At 37.9% G+C, this 16,503-nt stretch overlaps 1 protein-coding gene across 1 annotated transcript in view; it reads right to left on the bottom strand.

Annotated features, from left to right (window-relative positions):
• The window catches only part of EDNRA (endothelin receptor type A), a 76,524-nt gene that overhangs the window by 22,579 nt on the left and 37,442 nt on the right, over positions 1–16,503 (bottom strand). The window contains exon 3 of the mRNA XM_057728019.1: positions 10,735–10,862. Coding sequence (XP_057584002.1) covers positions 10,735–10,862 — 128 coding nt within the window. The remainder of the gene's footprint in view (positions 1–10,734; positions 10,863–16,503) is intronic.

Genomic DNA, 16,503 nt, shown 5'->3' with positions numbered 1-16,503 from the left:
GCATGTGAGGGTCTAGGTCGTGTGCTCCTTATGAGAGTCTAATGCCTGATGACCTGACGTGGAGTTGAGGTGATGATGCCAGTGCTGGGAGGCGGCTGCAAATACAGATTATCATATGTCATAATAATAGAAATAAATGTAATGTGCTTGAATCATCCCCAAACCATGCCCCGGAACTGCACCACCCCCCGCCTGCCCCCAGGTCCATGGAAAAATTGTCTTCCATGAAACCCGTCCCTGGTGCCAAAAAGGCTGGGGACAGCTGTTGTAAAGAACATCTTTGTACCTGAATTCTTTGTTCAAATTTGGGTCATGTGCATAGAATTGATCCTAAAAACTGTAATTACTGGGCCAGAAGGCAAAAACATTTGTAGGACTTTACTTTCTGGAAGGGCTGTTCAAATCCCTACTACCACCAGATTTTGAGAAACATGATTTTTAATGAGAGTTTCTTCGATAACATGAACATGATTCATATGTTAGTCATTTTAATTTCTTCCTTGGTGATTTTTTATTCTCATGCCCGTTTTATATGGAAACATTACGATTTTAATCACTATTTGTATGGCTTTTTTTCTTTAAAGATTTTTTTTTTGATGTGGACCATTTTTAAAGTCTTTATTGAATTTTTATGATATTGCTTCTGTTTTATATTTTGGTTTTTTGGCTGCAAGGTATGTGGGATCTTAGCTTCCTGACCAGGGATTGAACCTGCACCCCTGCAATGGAAGGCAAAGTTTTAACTACTGGACTGCCAGGGATGTCCCACTATTTTTACGACTTCTTTAAATACCAAGGATATTAATGTGTTGTAGTTTTGCTGCAAATATTTCCCCCAGATTATTGCTTTCTCTGTTATTTAATGTTATGAATGTTTGATCTTCATGTTTTAAAATTTTATGTCCTGAAATGCATTTATAGTTTTATCCAGATTTTCTGCCATCCTTTTTAGGTTCAAAAAGTCTTCCTTTTCTAGAGATCAAAAAGATATTGGTTTATTTTCTTCTATTGCTTTATGGTTTGAGTGTCTGCATGCTTGAGCATAGTGGTTAAGAACACACACTACTTTTATTTGATTATGGCTCCAAAACTTAGTAGCTGAGTGCCTTGATTAAGCTCTTTCAACCTCGGCTTCCTCATCTGTAAAATGGGGATAATTATAGCACCATCGCAGGTGTTGTTATAAGATTAAATAATTTCTGGAAAGTATTTTTAACAGGGCCTGGTACATACTAATATTCAATAAATGGTAATAATTATAAATATTATTACTGATATAGAGTACAACATAAGACTTTAACATTTTTCCCCCAGATGGTACATAGCTCTATTTATTGATGAATGTTTCCTTTCCACATTACAGTCAAAGTGATTTCAGCCTATATTATGTTCTTGTACACTCCGACACCTATTTCTGTTTTTCCTATTGATTTGTCAATGTATTTATGTGTATGTACCACATTGTTTAAAAACTGTAGCTTTATAACATTTAAGAATATCATATAGGAAGAGTATGTGTATAGGAAACATAATTCTTTTCAAAATTGTCATAATTATTTTCTTATTTCTTTTCCCCATATGGGTTTTAGAGCTATATTATAATTAAAAAATTTAGTCAGATATTATAATGAAAATACATAGCTATGTCTCTAAATATACAATTTGATAAATACAGGTAGGAAAAAATTTTCACGTATTAGTAATGTAATAGATATAATTTAATGAATAATTTTTAGATAATACAGTACTTTGGATACAAGAGGAAATGATGTTATCGGGGTGCTAGGAGTGGGAACAGCAGGGTGAGAATTCATCAGTGAGTAAAATCCAGATTATAAATGCTTGCTCAATTTTTTAGGACATGGTCACAAGTAACATAATCTATTATTTGTTAAATGAAAGTGATACAGTGGCCATCTGTGGTAGATGTTTTTATGCAGCAGCCCTTAACATCTGATATGATGCAGAAGAAACCTATGTAGACCTCATATTTTCCTGGAATCACTGTGAATCCTACTAACAGGTGATGAAATTATTTCTAATCTTTGTGTTTACCATTGTAGTGGTAGCATTTTTGTCAATACCATGACTACAGTTTAAACTACTAATGGAATTTTTTTTTGTTTTAATATCATCAATAAATTTATTTTTAATAACACTACTAAACTTTTTTTAGTGTTTCACAATTATTATAACCATACATTTATAATAAATATACCATTATAATTTTCTAATCTCAATGAAATGAGTATTTTTATGTTTTAATGGTAACAGTTTTGATCTTAAAAATAATTTTAAATGATAAATAACAGAATATCTGTAAACACTTAAATATTCTTTAAGAAAGTGGGCCTTTTATTTCTATGCTGATGGGACTCAGGTGCTCTGATAAAGTAACTGTCAGAGTGTGAAAGGAAAAATGAATATCTCTTCTAAATTGTAGGGAAACCACTTAAATAGGACATTAAACATCATTTGCAAAGGATTATATGCAATATAAAAGAGCACCACAAAACATGTTACAGAGTTCCTAACTTCTTTTTTTAATAATTCCTGCTATGAAAATTAGAAGGTATAGAAAATACTTTCTAGAAGTTCATGGAATTTAGAAGGACTTCTTTAGAGAAGTCTTGACATCCATGTTTAAGAAGAATTCTGGAAAGACTGAGATACTTGATGGGTTTTTCAGAGTTGGATCAAGGGGGTGCTTCTATTGTCTTTAAAAATTAGGAAGCATTTCAGGTGTTCATAAAAGCATAGATTAGAACATAATTCTGAGTACTCACCACTCAGTTTAAGTAATCAAGCATTAGAAATACAATTGAACAGAATCTTCTTTTTTCTAATGAGAAATCTACCACTGAAAATACAGAATTTGGGACTTCTGGGGTGGTCCAGTGGCTAACACTCTGTGCTCCCAATGCAGGCGGCCTGGGTTTGATCCCTGGTCAGGGAACTAGATCTCTCATGCCACAACTAAGAGTTCACACACTGCAACTAAAGATCCTGCATGCTGCAACAAAGGTCCCATGTGCCGCAACTAAGACCCGGCGCAGCCAAATGAATAAATAAATATTAAAAGAAAAGAAAAGAAAATACAGAATTTGGACATCCTAGAGTTTTCTTTTCCAAAGTTCATTCCACCTAACATGTTCCTTTTTCCTTCATTGCCATAAGGATGTCAAATGCATACAGCTGGTGAAATGCTCTAGGTGCAAGTTGCCTGAACCAAAGAAGGCTGGTAATCAGCAACTGTGGAAAGCAATTCTAAACAGTACAGCAAGATTGCTAATAGTTTAGTTCTTGAGAAGTAATGAACAACTGTCCTCAAGGCTCTTTGAGTTCTCTTCTTTCTGAGAAAAATGCTTTTCTAAACCCAACAAAAGAGTAAAGGGAATCTGAAACGGAGGGGAGATTGCTGAATTCAGGGAAATGTCCCTTATCTGACAGGGAAAGCCCTTCTCCAATGGAGAATTTCCCTGGGTCAGAAGGGAGGCATTTGGAACTGTTCAAAGAGGGTGAAGCAGCTGAGCTGTGGCAGACAGGAAAGAGTGAGAAATACACGGAGCACCATGGCTCAGCGTGTTTGGACTGAGACATCGGTTCACAGCTGAACAGGGGGTCTGGGAGCTGGAACGTGGGAACTGGAGAACTGGTTCAGGGTAAGAAATGTTGGCAGTGGGGAGACGGACTGAGAGGACAGGAGGGAAGAAATCTGCAGCAGCGAGTGCCTACCATGGAAAGCTGGGTGGCCATGGTGGCGGCTTGATACTGCTGACTCACGAGCAGGGGGGAGGAGCTGCGGGTGTAGCTTATCTCTTGGCCCCACAAGGGACAAAGAAAGGACCCCTCTGGGCCTGGCTAACGCACTCAGGGATAACAAAGGCCCCTGGGTGGGGATGGCCTAGAGTGCCTGTAGCCAAGATCCAAAAGTCTGCAGAGTGACCCAGCTCTGGAGACATTCTGTTTACACCTGAGCCACTGGCATCCCTCTGCAACAGGCACCGCCACAGCTGACTGAGCTGCCATGACCCAGGCAGGGCGCCCTGGCGGAGTTGTAGCAGGGGGGAGGAGCCATGGCTGGAGTTGCTCTCTCGGCCTGAGCTACCCAAGCCACCATGACCCAGGCAGGGCTCCACTGCTCACTCACTCCCAGGGGAAGGAGCCACTATAGTACCCTCTCTTTCCCCACACACTGGTGCTTATAGACAAACAATAAAGGAAGCTCTGCTGGTCACAGAGCAATACAAAAAATGCAAGGCGGATAGAAGGACACTTATAGCTGAGACCCCAAGGAAACAGAAATATTATTATCAATTCTATTCATCTGGTCCATTCTGGGGTCAGTTCTAGTTGTTGTTGTTTTTAATTAATTACGATCTTAGTCCCAAGGGATCTACACATTTTATAACATATTTTTTTACTCTATTTTTTATTCTATTTTTATTTTTAGCCTTTTTATATATTTCTATTTCTAGCTAAGTTTTTTGTAGTGCTGACTGGATCTCTCCTACCTTCTTTTCATTGCTATCTTTTATACATTTCTATTTTTTTCTTTTCATATTTCCAGTCACACTACGCTCTTCTGTTGCCCTGTCTTCTATCCCTTTTTAATTTATTTTATCTTAATATACTTATAAGCAATATTACCAGTCTGCTCTGTTTCCTTGCTTTATTCTCCAGATGAAACACTGCTTTGGTTTTTATTATTAGGTTTTGTCTTTATCTTAGTTCTAAGTATAATTGTCTGATTTCGTTCTGAGAATCCTCAGTCTGTCTGGTGGTACTCTTGCTCTTTATTATATTTGATCCTAGCTTTCCAAATCTCCCTGGATTTGTGTTTGTGTGTGTGTGTGGTTTTTTTTTTTTTTTGGTTTTGAATTTCTGTTGGTTTTCTCTTTGATTATCTGATGGCATACTGGGGTTCCTCTGTCAGGTCCCTCGAGTGCCTTATGTTCTACTGGATTCAGTATTTGTGTGTCTTATACATGTATGTGTTTCCTTGACTTAGTATTTGTTTGACTCAACACACTGCCATTAGTCTGGGGCTTGGACAGTCTTCTTTAAACCACTTTATTGCCAGGACAAGCAACCTCTGAAGTCTGGACTGCTCCATCAGAAGTCAAGTAGGAGGCTCTGGGGAGGGAGCACTGAATCCAGGATGCTAGACTACTAGGGAATCCCCAGACACAGGGAAGATTAACTGCAGAGAACTCTCACAGAGCCCTGTATTAGAGTGTAAGACTCAGCTTCGTCTGACTGTCTGCAACTGCTAATGCTGGATACCTCACACCAAACTACAAGCAAGACAGAAACACAAACCCACCCATCAGCATACAGACTACCTAAAGCCATATTACCCTCACAGATACCCTAAAACACACCACCTGAACACGGCCCTGCTCATCAGAGAGAAAAGACACAGAGCCACACACCAGAAAGCAGACACCAGACCCCCCCCCCCCACCAGGAAGCCTACTCAAGACACTGGACAAACCCCACCATGGGGTGGGGGCAGAAACAAGAGGAATTACTACTAGGCAGCATAGGGAAAGGAGACAGAAAATCCTATAAATTAGAGAAAATGAGAAAACAAAGAAACACCATGCAGGCAAAGGAGCAGGAAAAAAACCTACAAGACCAAATAAATGAAGAGGAAATAGGAAAACTGCCAGAAAAAGAATTCAGAGTAATGATAGTGAAGATGATACAAAATCTCGATAATAAAATACAGAAAATAGAAGAAACAGTTAATAAGGACTCAGAAGAACTAAAGAGCAAACAAACAGTAATGGACAACAAAATAACCGAAATTAAAAATACTCTAGGTGGTATAAACAGCAGAATAACTGAGGCAGAAGAATGAATAAGTAAGTTAGAAGATAGAATGGGGAAATAGCTGCCACAGAGCAAGAAAGAGAAAAAAGAATAAAAAGAATGGAAGACAGTCTCAGAGATCTTGGTGACAACATTAAGCACATCAACATTCGAATCATAGGCATCCCAGAAGAAGAAGAAAAAAAGAAAGGGTCTGAGAAAATATTGCAAGAGGTTATAGTGGAAAACTTCCCCAACATGGGAAAGGAAATAATTCATCAAGTCCAAGAAGCATAGAGAGTCCCATACAGAATAAACCCAAGGAGAAATACACCGAGGCACATGTTAATCAAACTAACAAAAATTAAACACAAAGAAAAATATTAAAAGCAGCAAGAGAAAAGCAACAAATAACATATAAGGGAAAACCCATAAGGATAACAACTGATCTGTCTGCAGAAACTCTGCAGGCCAGAAGGGAGTGGCAGGATATACTGAAAGTCCTGAAAGAGAAAAACCTACAGACAAGAATATTCTACCCAGCAAGAATCTCATTCAGACTTGATGGAGAAATCAAAAGCTTTACAGACAAGCAAAAGTTAAGAGAATTCGGCACCACCAAACCAGTCTTACAACAATTGCTAAGGGAACTTTTCTAAGTAGGAAACACAAGAGAAGGAAAAGACCTATAAAAACAAGCCCAAAACAATTAAGACAATGGTAATTGGAACACACATGTCAGTAATCACCTTAAAAGTAAATGGATTAAATGCTCCAACCAAAAGACAAAGACTGGCTGAATGGATACAAAAACAAGACCCTTCTATATGCTGCCTACAAGAAACCCACTTCAGACCAAGGGACACATATAGACTGAAAGTAAAAGGATGGAAAAAGATATTCCATGCAAATGGAAGTCAAAAGAAAGCTGGAGTAGCAATACTCATATCAGACAAATTAAATTTTAAAGTAAACACTATTACAAGAGACAAGGAAGGACACTACATAATGATCAAGGGATCCTTCCAAGAAGAAGATATAACAATTGTAAATATTTATGCACCCAACATAGGAGCACTTCAATACATAAGGCAAATGCTAGCAGCCATAAAAGAGGACATCGACAGGAACACAATAATACTAGGAGACTTTAAGACTCCACTTATATCAATGGACAGATCACCCAAACAGAAAATAAATAAGGACACGCAAGCTTTAAGTGACATATTACACCATCTCGACGTAATTGATATTTATAGGACATTCCATCCCAAAACGACAGAATACGCTTTCTTTTCAAGTGCACACGGAACATTTTCCAGGATAGATCACATCTTGGGTCACAAATCAAGCCTTGGTAAATTCAAGAAAATTGAAAACATATCAAGCATCTTCTCTGACCACAATGCCATGAGACCAGATATCAATTACAGGAAAAAAACTGTAAAATTTAGAAACACATGGAGGCTAAACAATACACTATTAAACAGCCAAGAAATCACTGAAGAAATCAAAGAGGAAATCAAAAAATACCTAGAAACAAATGACAATGAAAACACAACAACCCAAAACCTATGGGACGCAGCAAAAGCGGTTCTAAGAGGGAAGTTTATAGCAATACAGCCCTACCTCAAGAAACAAGAAAAATATCGAATAAACAATCTCACTTTACACCTAAAACAATTAGAGAAAGAAGAACAAAGGAACCCCAAAATGAGCAGAAGGAAAGAAATCATAAGGATCAGATCAGAAATAAATGAAAAAGAAAGGAAGGAAACAATAAGATCAATGAAACTAAAGATCAATGAAACTAAAAGCTGGCTCTTTGAGAAGATAAACAAAATTGATAAACCATTAGCCAGACTCATTACAAAAAAAAGGGAGAAGATAGAAATCAACAGAATTAGAAATGAAAAAGAAGTAACAACTGACGCCGCAGAAATACAAAAGATCATGAGAGACTACTACAAGCAACTATATGCCAATAAATTGGTTAACCTGGAAGAAATGGATAAATTCTTAGAAAAGTACAATCTTCCAAGACTGAACTCGGAAGAAATAGAAAAGATGAACAGACCAATCACAAGTACGGAAATTGAGACTGTGATTAAAAATCTCCCAACAAACAAAAGCCCAGGGCCAGGTGAATTCCCAGGCGAATTCTATCAAACATATAGAGAAGTGCTGACACCTATCCTTCTCAAACTCTTCCAAAATATAGCAGAAGGAGGAACACTCCCAAACTCATTCTACAAGGCCACCATCACCCTGATACCAAAACCAGGCAAAGATGTCACAAAAAAAGAACATTACAGGCCAATATCACTGATGAATATAGACGCAAAAATCCTCAACAAAATACTAGCTAACAGAATCCAACAGCACATTAAAAAGATTATATACCATGATCAAGTGGGGCTTATCCCTGGGATGCAAGCATTCTTCAATATACGCAAATAAATCAATGTGATAGATCATATCAACAAAATGAAGGATAAAAACCATATCATAATTTTAACAGATGCAGAAAATGCTTTGGACAAAATTCAACATCCATTTATGATAAAAACTCTCCAGAAAATGTGCATAGAAGGAAATTACCTCAACATAATAAAAGCCATATATGAGAAACCAAAAGCCAACATCATTCTAAATGGTGAAAAACTGAAAGCATTCCCTCTAAGAACAGGAACAAGACAAGGATGCCCACTCTCACCACTATTATTCAAGATAGTTTTGGAAGTGTTAGCCACAGCAATCAGAGAAGAAAATTAAATAATAGGAACCAAATTGGAAAAGAAGAAGTAAAATTGTCATTCTTTGCAGATGACATGATATTATACATAGAAAATCCTAAAGACTCCACCAGAAAACTGCTAGCACTAATCAATGAATTTAGTAATGTAGCAGGATACAAAATTAATGCACAGAAATCTCTTGCATTCCTATACACTAACAACGAAAAAGCAGAAAGAGAAATTAAGGAAACTCTTCTATTTACCATTGCAACAAAAAGAATAAAATACCTAGGAATAAACCTGCCTAAGAAGGCAAAAGACCTGTATGCAGAAAACTATAAGACACTGATGAAAGAAATCAAAGATGATACAAACAGATGGAGAGATCATACCATGTTCTTGGATTGGAAGAATCAACACTGTGAAAATGACTATACTACCCAAAGCAATTTACAGATTCAATGCAATCCCTATGAAATTACCAACGGCATTTGTCACAGAACTACAACAAGAAATCCTACAATTTGTATGGAAACGCAAAAGACCCCGAATAGCCAAAGCAATCTTGAGAAGGAAAGATGGAGTTGGTGGAATCAGGCTTCCTGATTTCAAACTATACTATGAGGCTACAGTGATCAAAACAGTATGGTAGTGGCACAAAAATAGGAAGGAAGATCAATGGAACAAAATAGAGAACTCAGAGGTAAACCCAAGCACATATGGGCACCTTATCTTTGACAAAGGAGGCATGAATATACAATGGAAGGAAGACAGCCTCTTCAATAAGTGGTGCTGGGAAAAATTGGACAGCAACATGGAAAAGAATGAAATTAGAACACTTCCTAACACCATACACAAAAATAAACTCCAAATGGATTAAAGACCTACATGTAAGGCCAGACACTATAAAACTCCTAGAGGAAAACATAGGCAGAACACTCTATGGCATACATCAAAGCAAGATCCTTTTTGACCCACCTCCTAGAATCATGGAAATAAAATCAAGAATAAACAAATGGGACCTCATGAAACTTAAAAGCTTTTGCACAGCAAAAGAAACCATAAAGAAGACAAGAAGGCAACCCTCAGAATGGGAAAAATAGTTGCCAATGAAGCAACGCACAAAGGATTAACCTCCAAAATATACAAGCAGCTCATGCAGCTTAATACCAAAAAAGCAAATAACCCAATCCACAAATGGGCGGAAGACCTAAATAGACATTTCTCCAAAGAAGACATACAGATGGCCAACAAACACATGAAAAGATGTTCAACATCACTAATCATCAGAGAAATGCAAGTCAAAGCCACAATGAGGTATCACCTCACACCAGTCAGAATGGCCATCATCAAAACATCTAGAAACAACAAATGTTGGAGAGGGTGTGGAGCAAAGGGAACTCTCCTGCACTGTTGGTGAGAATGCAAGTTGGTACAGCCACTATGCAAAGTAGTTTGGAGGTTCCTTAAAAAAGTAAAAATAGAACTACCATATGATCCAGTAATCCCACTACTGGGCATATACCCAGAGAAAACCATAATCCAAAAAGACACATGTACCATAATGTTCATTGCAGCACTATTTACAATAGCCAGGACATGGAAGCAACCTAAATGCCCATCAAGTTGTGGCACATATATACAATGGAATATTACTCAGCTATAAAAAGGAATGAGATGGAGCTATATGTAATGAGGTGGATAGACCTAGAGTCTGTTATATAGAGTGAAGTAAGCCAGAAAGAGAAAAATAAATACTGTATGCAAACTCATATATACGGAATCTAAAAAAAAAAAAATGGTACTGATGAACCCAGTGACAGGGCAAGTATAAGGATGCAAATGCAGAGAATGGACTGGAGGACGTGGGGGTGGGGGGGGGCAGGGGACGAAGGGGAAGCTGGGACGAAGTGAGAGAGTAGCAGAGACATATATACACTACCAACTCTAAAATAGCTAGCTAGTGGGAAGTTACTGTATAACAAAGGGAGATTAACTCGTTGATGGCTGATGACTTAGAGGGCCAGGACAGAGAGGGTGGGAAGGAGGGGATGTGGGGATATATGTATAAATACAGCTGATTCTCTTTGGTGTACGTCAAAAGCTGGTAGAAGAGTGTAAAGCAATTATATTCCAATGAAGAGCTTAAAAAAACAGTAAACGGAAAGAACCACATTACCTGTCAACACTGAGAGCGCAGAGGTTGAGAACAGTGATTCCCACTGAGGACTTTTGCAAAAAGGGGAACAACTTGCAGAGAAATGCGCCAAAGTCATTGTGGTCAAAAGGCCAGTGCCCAGCCAGCAGCTGAAAAAAGGAAAGAGCATGGTAAGAAATGGCAGACCCAGCGTGAGACACATGGACACTTACATTTCTAATTAGGCTTCCGAACTTCTAAATTTTATCATTCACTATGCTTTTCAGTTAGTGCGGTAGCAATAGAGTATTATCATCATTTATTTTCATATTTTAAAGCTTCAGCAATTTTTTAATCCTGAAAGATGTGTGGAATGAGATATATAATAACGAGATAAACCTTTGATCTTACAGGAAGTAATCATGCCACCTAATTTTCAGAGGAGCAAAAATTGGCAGTTTGAATGACGGCTTAACCGAGAAGCAGGCAGTCATCTCTGATCAATTCTTACTAAGTCATGAGTAAAATGAATCATTTTCAACTAGTGGCATTGGGAGATTAGATTAACTTCTGACAAGCAGCCAAAACCCCAAGTAAGATGTGATGGAGAATACTGGGAAAAGGAAGTGGTTTAGGATATACTGGCTTTGCCAGCTGGTTAACACCTAAAGCCGTATGAAACTCACCTTTTCCTCTGTGCTTAACAGGCTGCCCTGCTTCAGCAGGTGTGACACCAGTGGCCTATCTTTATTCAGGCTCAGGTTTCCCTTTATCGTACAGGAAAATGTGGTTATTGTGAGCTGTCTGTAGCATTTACGGGAATGTCTATTCTTCCATGTTGACAATTTGAAATTCTTGCTCCAAGGAGAGGGTGATGACCCTCTAGTGGCTGTGGTAAGCAGCAAGAACATAAATCCTCTGTGAGTTGCTGATATTTATCTAATTAGGTATCGTAGGAGAAGCATGGGCTTAAGTAAGAGTTCAGCTACCTAAAAGGAGGAAGTCCCTACTGAATATATGATGCCTTTTCAAGAGTAAAAATGGTATTGATTTCCTTTCTAATCTTTGCTTAGTGACTCAGAATTTAAACTTACTTCACTCAATAGGAAATATTACCATACTAGCGTGACCAACTTCTCTCGTCTTCTTTCTTTCTTTCTTTTTTTTTTTGCAAAGTGCCTATTACCACAGTAACTCTAAGTTGACCTGCTAATTTCGTTCTGCCATTTCTAAATGATTATGTGAGGTTTCATTTCATGGTCACTGTGGTCATTAACATGAGTCCATGGAAAGATGGTGGGAGACTGTTACCCCAGAAATACAAAATCAGAACTTACGCATTTTGAGAATTTACTAACATAAGGCTCTCTGTAATTCTATTTTTATGGCTAAGACCCTGCGTAGCTTAATTTCAGATGTTACCCCTTTTTTAGTTTTCAAACACATTTCCCTTTCTTCTGAGTAGTTTTCTAGCAGACCTTTTCCTTCAATCTAGTCCTGCCCCAGTCTCTCCTTCTTCTCACTCTAACCGGTCTTGGTTGGTGTCTTCTCAGAATTTTCATATAAACTTTTGTCCAAGGACAACCAGTGGGCTCTTCACAGAAACACTGCCCTAAACTCTGACAGTTCTCATAAAGCTAAAAAATAATTATACCGTTGTTGATTGCTAGCTACTGATGCAAGTAAGGGAATAAAACATTATTTCTAGGATGAATCACCCCCTAAAAAGAAAACCTGAAAATTACTTTTTACAGAGTGAGAGTTTGGTATTTTGTTCCAGAACCGTAATTCTCCACTAAAGACTAGAGAGATGTAATTAAAACATGTAGGGACTATTCCAGGATAAGCTTTGGAACAGTTAAACTGTGACAGTTGTTTCATTCCCAGAGAAAGAGGATCCGGAAATTCACATGGACGGATTTCCCAGTTCGCACATCCAACAATGAGAGGAAAGAAAAAAATGATACTGGCTTTACAAGGGAGACTCTGAAATCCTGTGAAGGTCTAAGTAACAAGGAAACAAGAGCATGTATTGTTTCCGGTCCTTCCAATCTCAATTGAAAAAAAATTTTTTTTCATGCTTGCTTAAATTTTTAATTAGGGTTAGGTGTAAAAGAAGCACTCAAGAGAAAGATATCATGGAATTGCTGAGTACCAAATAGGTCACAGAATTGTCTTTCTTTGACACAAACAGGTGTTTGGTTGTTTTTGTTGTTCTTTCTGTTCCTTTTTTTTTTTTTTTTTTTTCTTTTCCAGCATTGATACTTCTTGGGGTTTATAGACAAAGGAGAATGAAAGAAATCATGGGAAAAAATTTTTAGGTAAAATCACAGTGTAGACATCCCTGACATATATCCACTTCATTCTCAAAGCATGTATGGATAGTATGTGTTCTAATGCTGCCAGCGGGAAATCAGGTCCCTGCCCACAGGCAACTTCTCTTTCTGGTTGAAGCCAGCTTCCTCAAAGAGGAACTACCCAATATCAAGTAGGACCTGTTTGTTGACCTCTTTCATGGAACCAATGTTGGAGTAAACTTAGATTCAAAGACTCCTTTCAGTCCACTCTGTCTTAGCAAGGAAACATATACAAAAGGAAGGCATCAAAGAAGCATATAGTGTAGCTCATCTATTTTTCTCTTATATAGGAGAGGCATTTTGGAGCTTAAGAAAGACTACTGGAAATGCATCCTTTCTGTTATTTACTAGCATTTAAAATGGAAAATATAATATTTAAAATGGTAAAAGTTAAGCTGTATGAAAACTTATACAATGAAGAGTAAGTCTCTCTTCTATTCAGGACCCCTTAATTTCCTGCCCAAAGACAACCACTGTTAATTATAAATTGTGTTTTCTTCCAGAAAACTCCCTACATACATAAAAGCAAAACAAAACATAACAAGTGAGAACATATGGAAATAATACCTTTCATCAGTCTTTTATGATCTTTTTTCCTAGAGCAGATTTCTGGGAAGCAGTTCTATTGCCTAATTAAAATGTTTTGATTTTTAAAAGCATGTCCAGGAAAACAATTTAGATTAGGATAGGAAAAGATAAAGAACTGCTTAGCTGGTAAAGGAACTAGTTGATTTCATTATTGTTAACAAGCTATTATCAATCAAGACAGTATGGTACTGGCACAAAAATAGAAAGGAAGATCAATGGAACAAAATAGAGAACTCAGAGGTAAACCCAAGCACATATGGGCACCTTATCTTTGACAAAGGAGGCATGAATATACAATGGAAAAAAGACAGCCTCTTCAACAAGTGGTGCTGGGAAAAATTGGACAGCAACATGGAAAAGAATGAAATTAGAACACTTCCTAACACCATACACAAAAATAAACTCCAAATGGATTAAAGACCTACATGTAAGGCCAGACACTATAAAACTCCTAGAGGAAAACATAGGCAGAACACTCTATGACATCCATCAAAGCAAGATCCTTTTTGACCCACCTCCTAGAATCATGGAAATAAAATCAAGAATAAACAAATGGGACCTCATGAAACTTAAAAGCTTTTGCACAGCAAAAGAAACCATAAACAAGACAAGAAGGCAACCCTCAGAATGGGATAAAATACTTGCCTATGAAACAATGGACAAAGGATTAACCTCCAAAATATACAAGCAGCTCATGCAGCTTAATACCAAAAAAGCAAATAACCCAATCCACAAATGGGCGGAAGACCTAAATAGACATTTCTCCAAAGAAGACATATAGATGGCCAACAAACACATGAAAAGATGCTCAACATCACTAATCATCAGAGAAATGCAGGTCAAAGCCACAATGAGGTATCACCTCACACTGATCAGAATGGCCATCATCACAAAATCTGGAAACCACAAATGTTGGAGAGGGTGTGGAGAAAAGGGAACTCTCCTGCACTGTTGGTGGGAATGTAAGTTGGTACAGCCACTATGGAAAACAATTTGGAGGTTCCTTAAAAAACTACAAATAGAACTACCATATGATCCAATAATCCCACTACTGGGCATATACCCAGAGAAAACCATAATCCAAAAAGAAACATGTACCATAATGTTTATTGCAGCACTCTTTACAATAGCCAGGACATGGAAGCAACCTAAATGCCCATCAACAAACGAATGGATCAAGAAGATGTGGCATATATATACAATGGAATATTACTCAGCTATAAAAAGGGATGAGATGGAGCTATGTGTAATAAGGTGGATAGACCTAGAGTCTGTCATACAGAGTGAAGTAAGTCAGAAAGAGAAAGACAAATATTGTATGCTAACTCACATATACGGAATCTAAAAATGGTACTGATGAACTCAGTGACAAGAACAAGGATGCAGGTGCAGAGAATGGACTGGAGAACTCAAGGTATGGGAGGGGGCGGGGGGTGAAGGGGAAACTGAGACGAAGTGAGAGAGTAGCACAGACATATATATACTACCAACTGTAAAATAGATAGCCAGTGGGAAGTTGTTGTATAACAAAGGGAGTTCAACTCGAGGATGGAAGATGCCTTAGAGGACTGGGATGGGGAGGGTGGGGGGGGAGTCAAGGGAGGGAGGGAATATGGGGATATGTGTATAAAAACAGATGATTGAACTTGGTGTACCCCCCCCAAAATAATAAATAAATAAATAAAATTTTAAAAAAACAAGCAAAAAAAAAAAAAAAAAAAGAATAAACAAATGGGACCTAATGAAACTTAAAAGCTTTTGCACAGTGAAAGAAACCATAAACAAGATAAGAAGGCAGCCCTCAGAATGGGATAAAATACTTGCCAATGAAGCAATGGACAAAGGATTAATCTCTAAAATAGACAAGCAGCTCATGCAGCTTACTATCAAAAAAGCAAATAACCCAATCCACAAATGGGCAGAAGACCTAAACAGACATTTCTCCAAAGAAGACATACAGATGGCCAACAAACACATGAAAAGATGTTCAACATCACTAATCATCAGAGAAATGCAAGTCAAAGCCACAATGAGGTATCACCTCACACCAATCAGAATGGCCATCATCAAAAAATCTAGAAACAACAAATGTTGGAGAGGGTGTGGAGAAAAGGGAACTCTCCTGCACTGTTGGTGGGAATGTAAGTTGGTACAGCCACTGTGGAAAACCGTTTGGAAGTTTCTTAAAAAACTAAAAATAGATGATCCAGTAATCCCACTACTGGGTATATAGCCAGAGAAAACCATAATCCAAAAAGACACATGTACCATAATGTTCATTGCAGCACTATTTACAATAGCCAGGACATGGAAACAACCTAAATGCCCATTAACAGATGAATGGATCAAGAAGATGTGGCATATATATACAATGGAATATTACTCAGCTATAAAAAGGGATGAGATGGAGCTATATGTAATGAGGTGGATAGACCTAGAGTCTATTATACAGAGTGAAGTAAGCCAGAAAGAGAAAAACAAATATTGTATGCTAACTCATATATACGGAATCTAAAAAACAAAAAAAACAAAAATGGTACTGATGAACCCAGTGACAAGACAAGAATAAAGATGCAGATGCAGAGAAAGGACTGGAGGACATGGGGTTGGGGGGGTGCAAAGGGGAAGCCTGGACGACGTGAGAGAGTAGCACTGAGATAGATACACTACCAACTGTAAAATAGCCAGTGGGAAGTTGCTGTATAACAAAGGGAGATCAATTCGATGATGGGTGATGCCTTAGAGGGCTGTGACGGGGAGGGTGGGGGGGGAAGTTGTAGGAGTTCAGTTGAAACGTAATTAAAGTTCCTAATTTCTACCTGAAAACTAACGCACTGCTAAACGGCACAGATTAATGTAGAAATTC

The sequence above is a fragment of the Hippopotamus amphibius genome, chromosome 3, assembly GCF_030028045.1.
Source record: "Hippopotamus amphibius kiboko isolate mHipAmp2 chromosome 3, mHipAmp2.hap2, whole genome shotgun sequence".
Lineage (NCBI taxonomy): Eukaryota > Metazoa > Chordata > Mammalia > Artiodactyla > Hippopotamidae > Hippopotamus > Hippopotamus amphibius.
The sequence above is the reverse complement of the archived record's forward strand: the minus strand, read 5'-3'. Positions and strand labels throughout refer to the sequence as shown.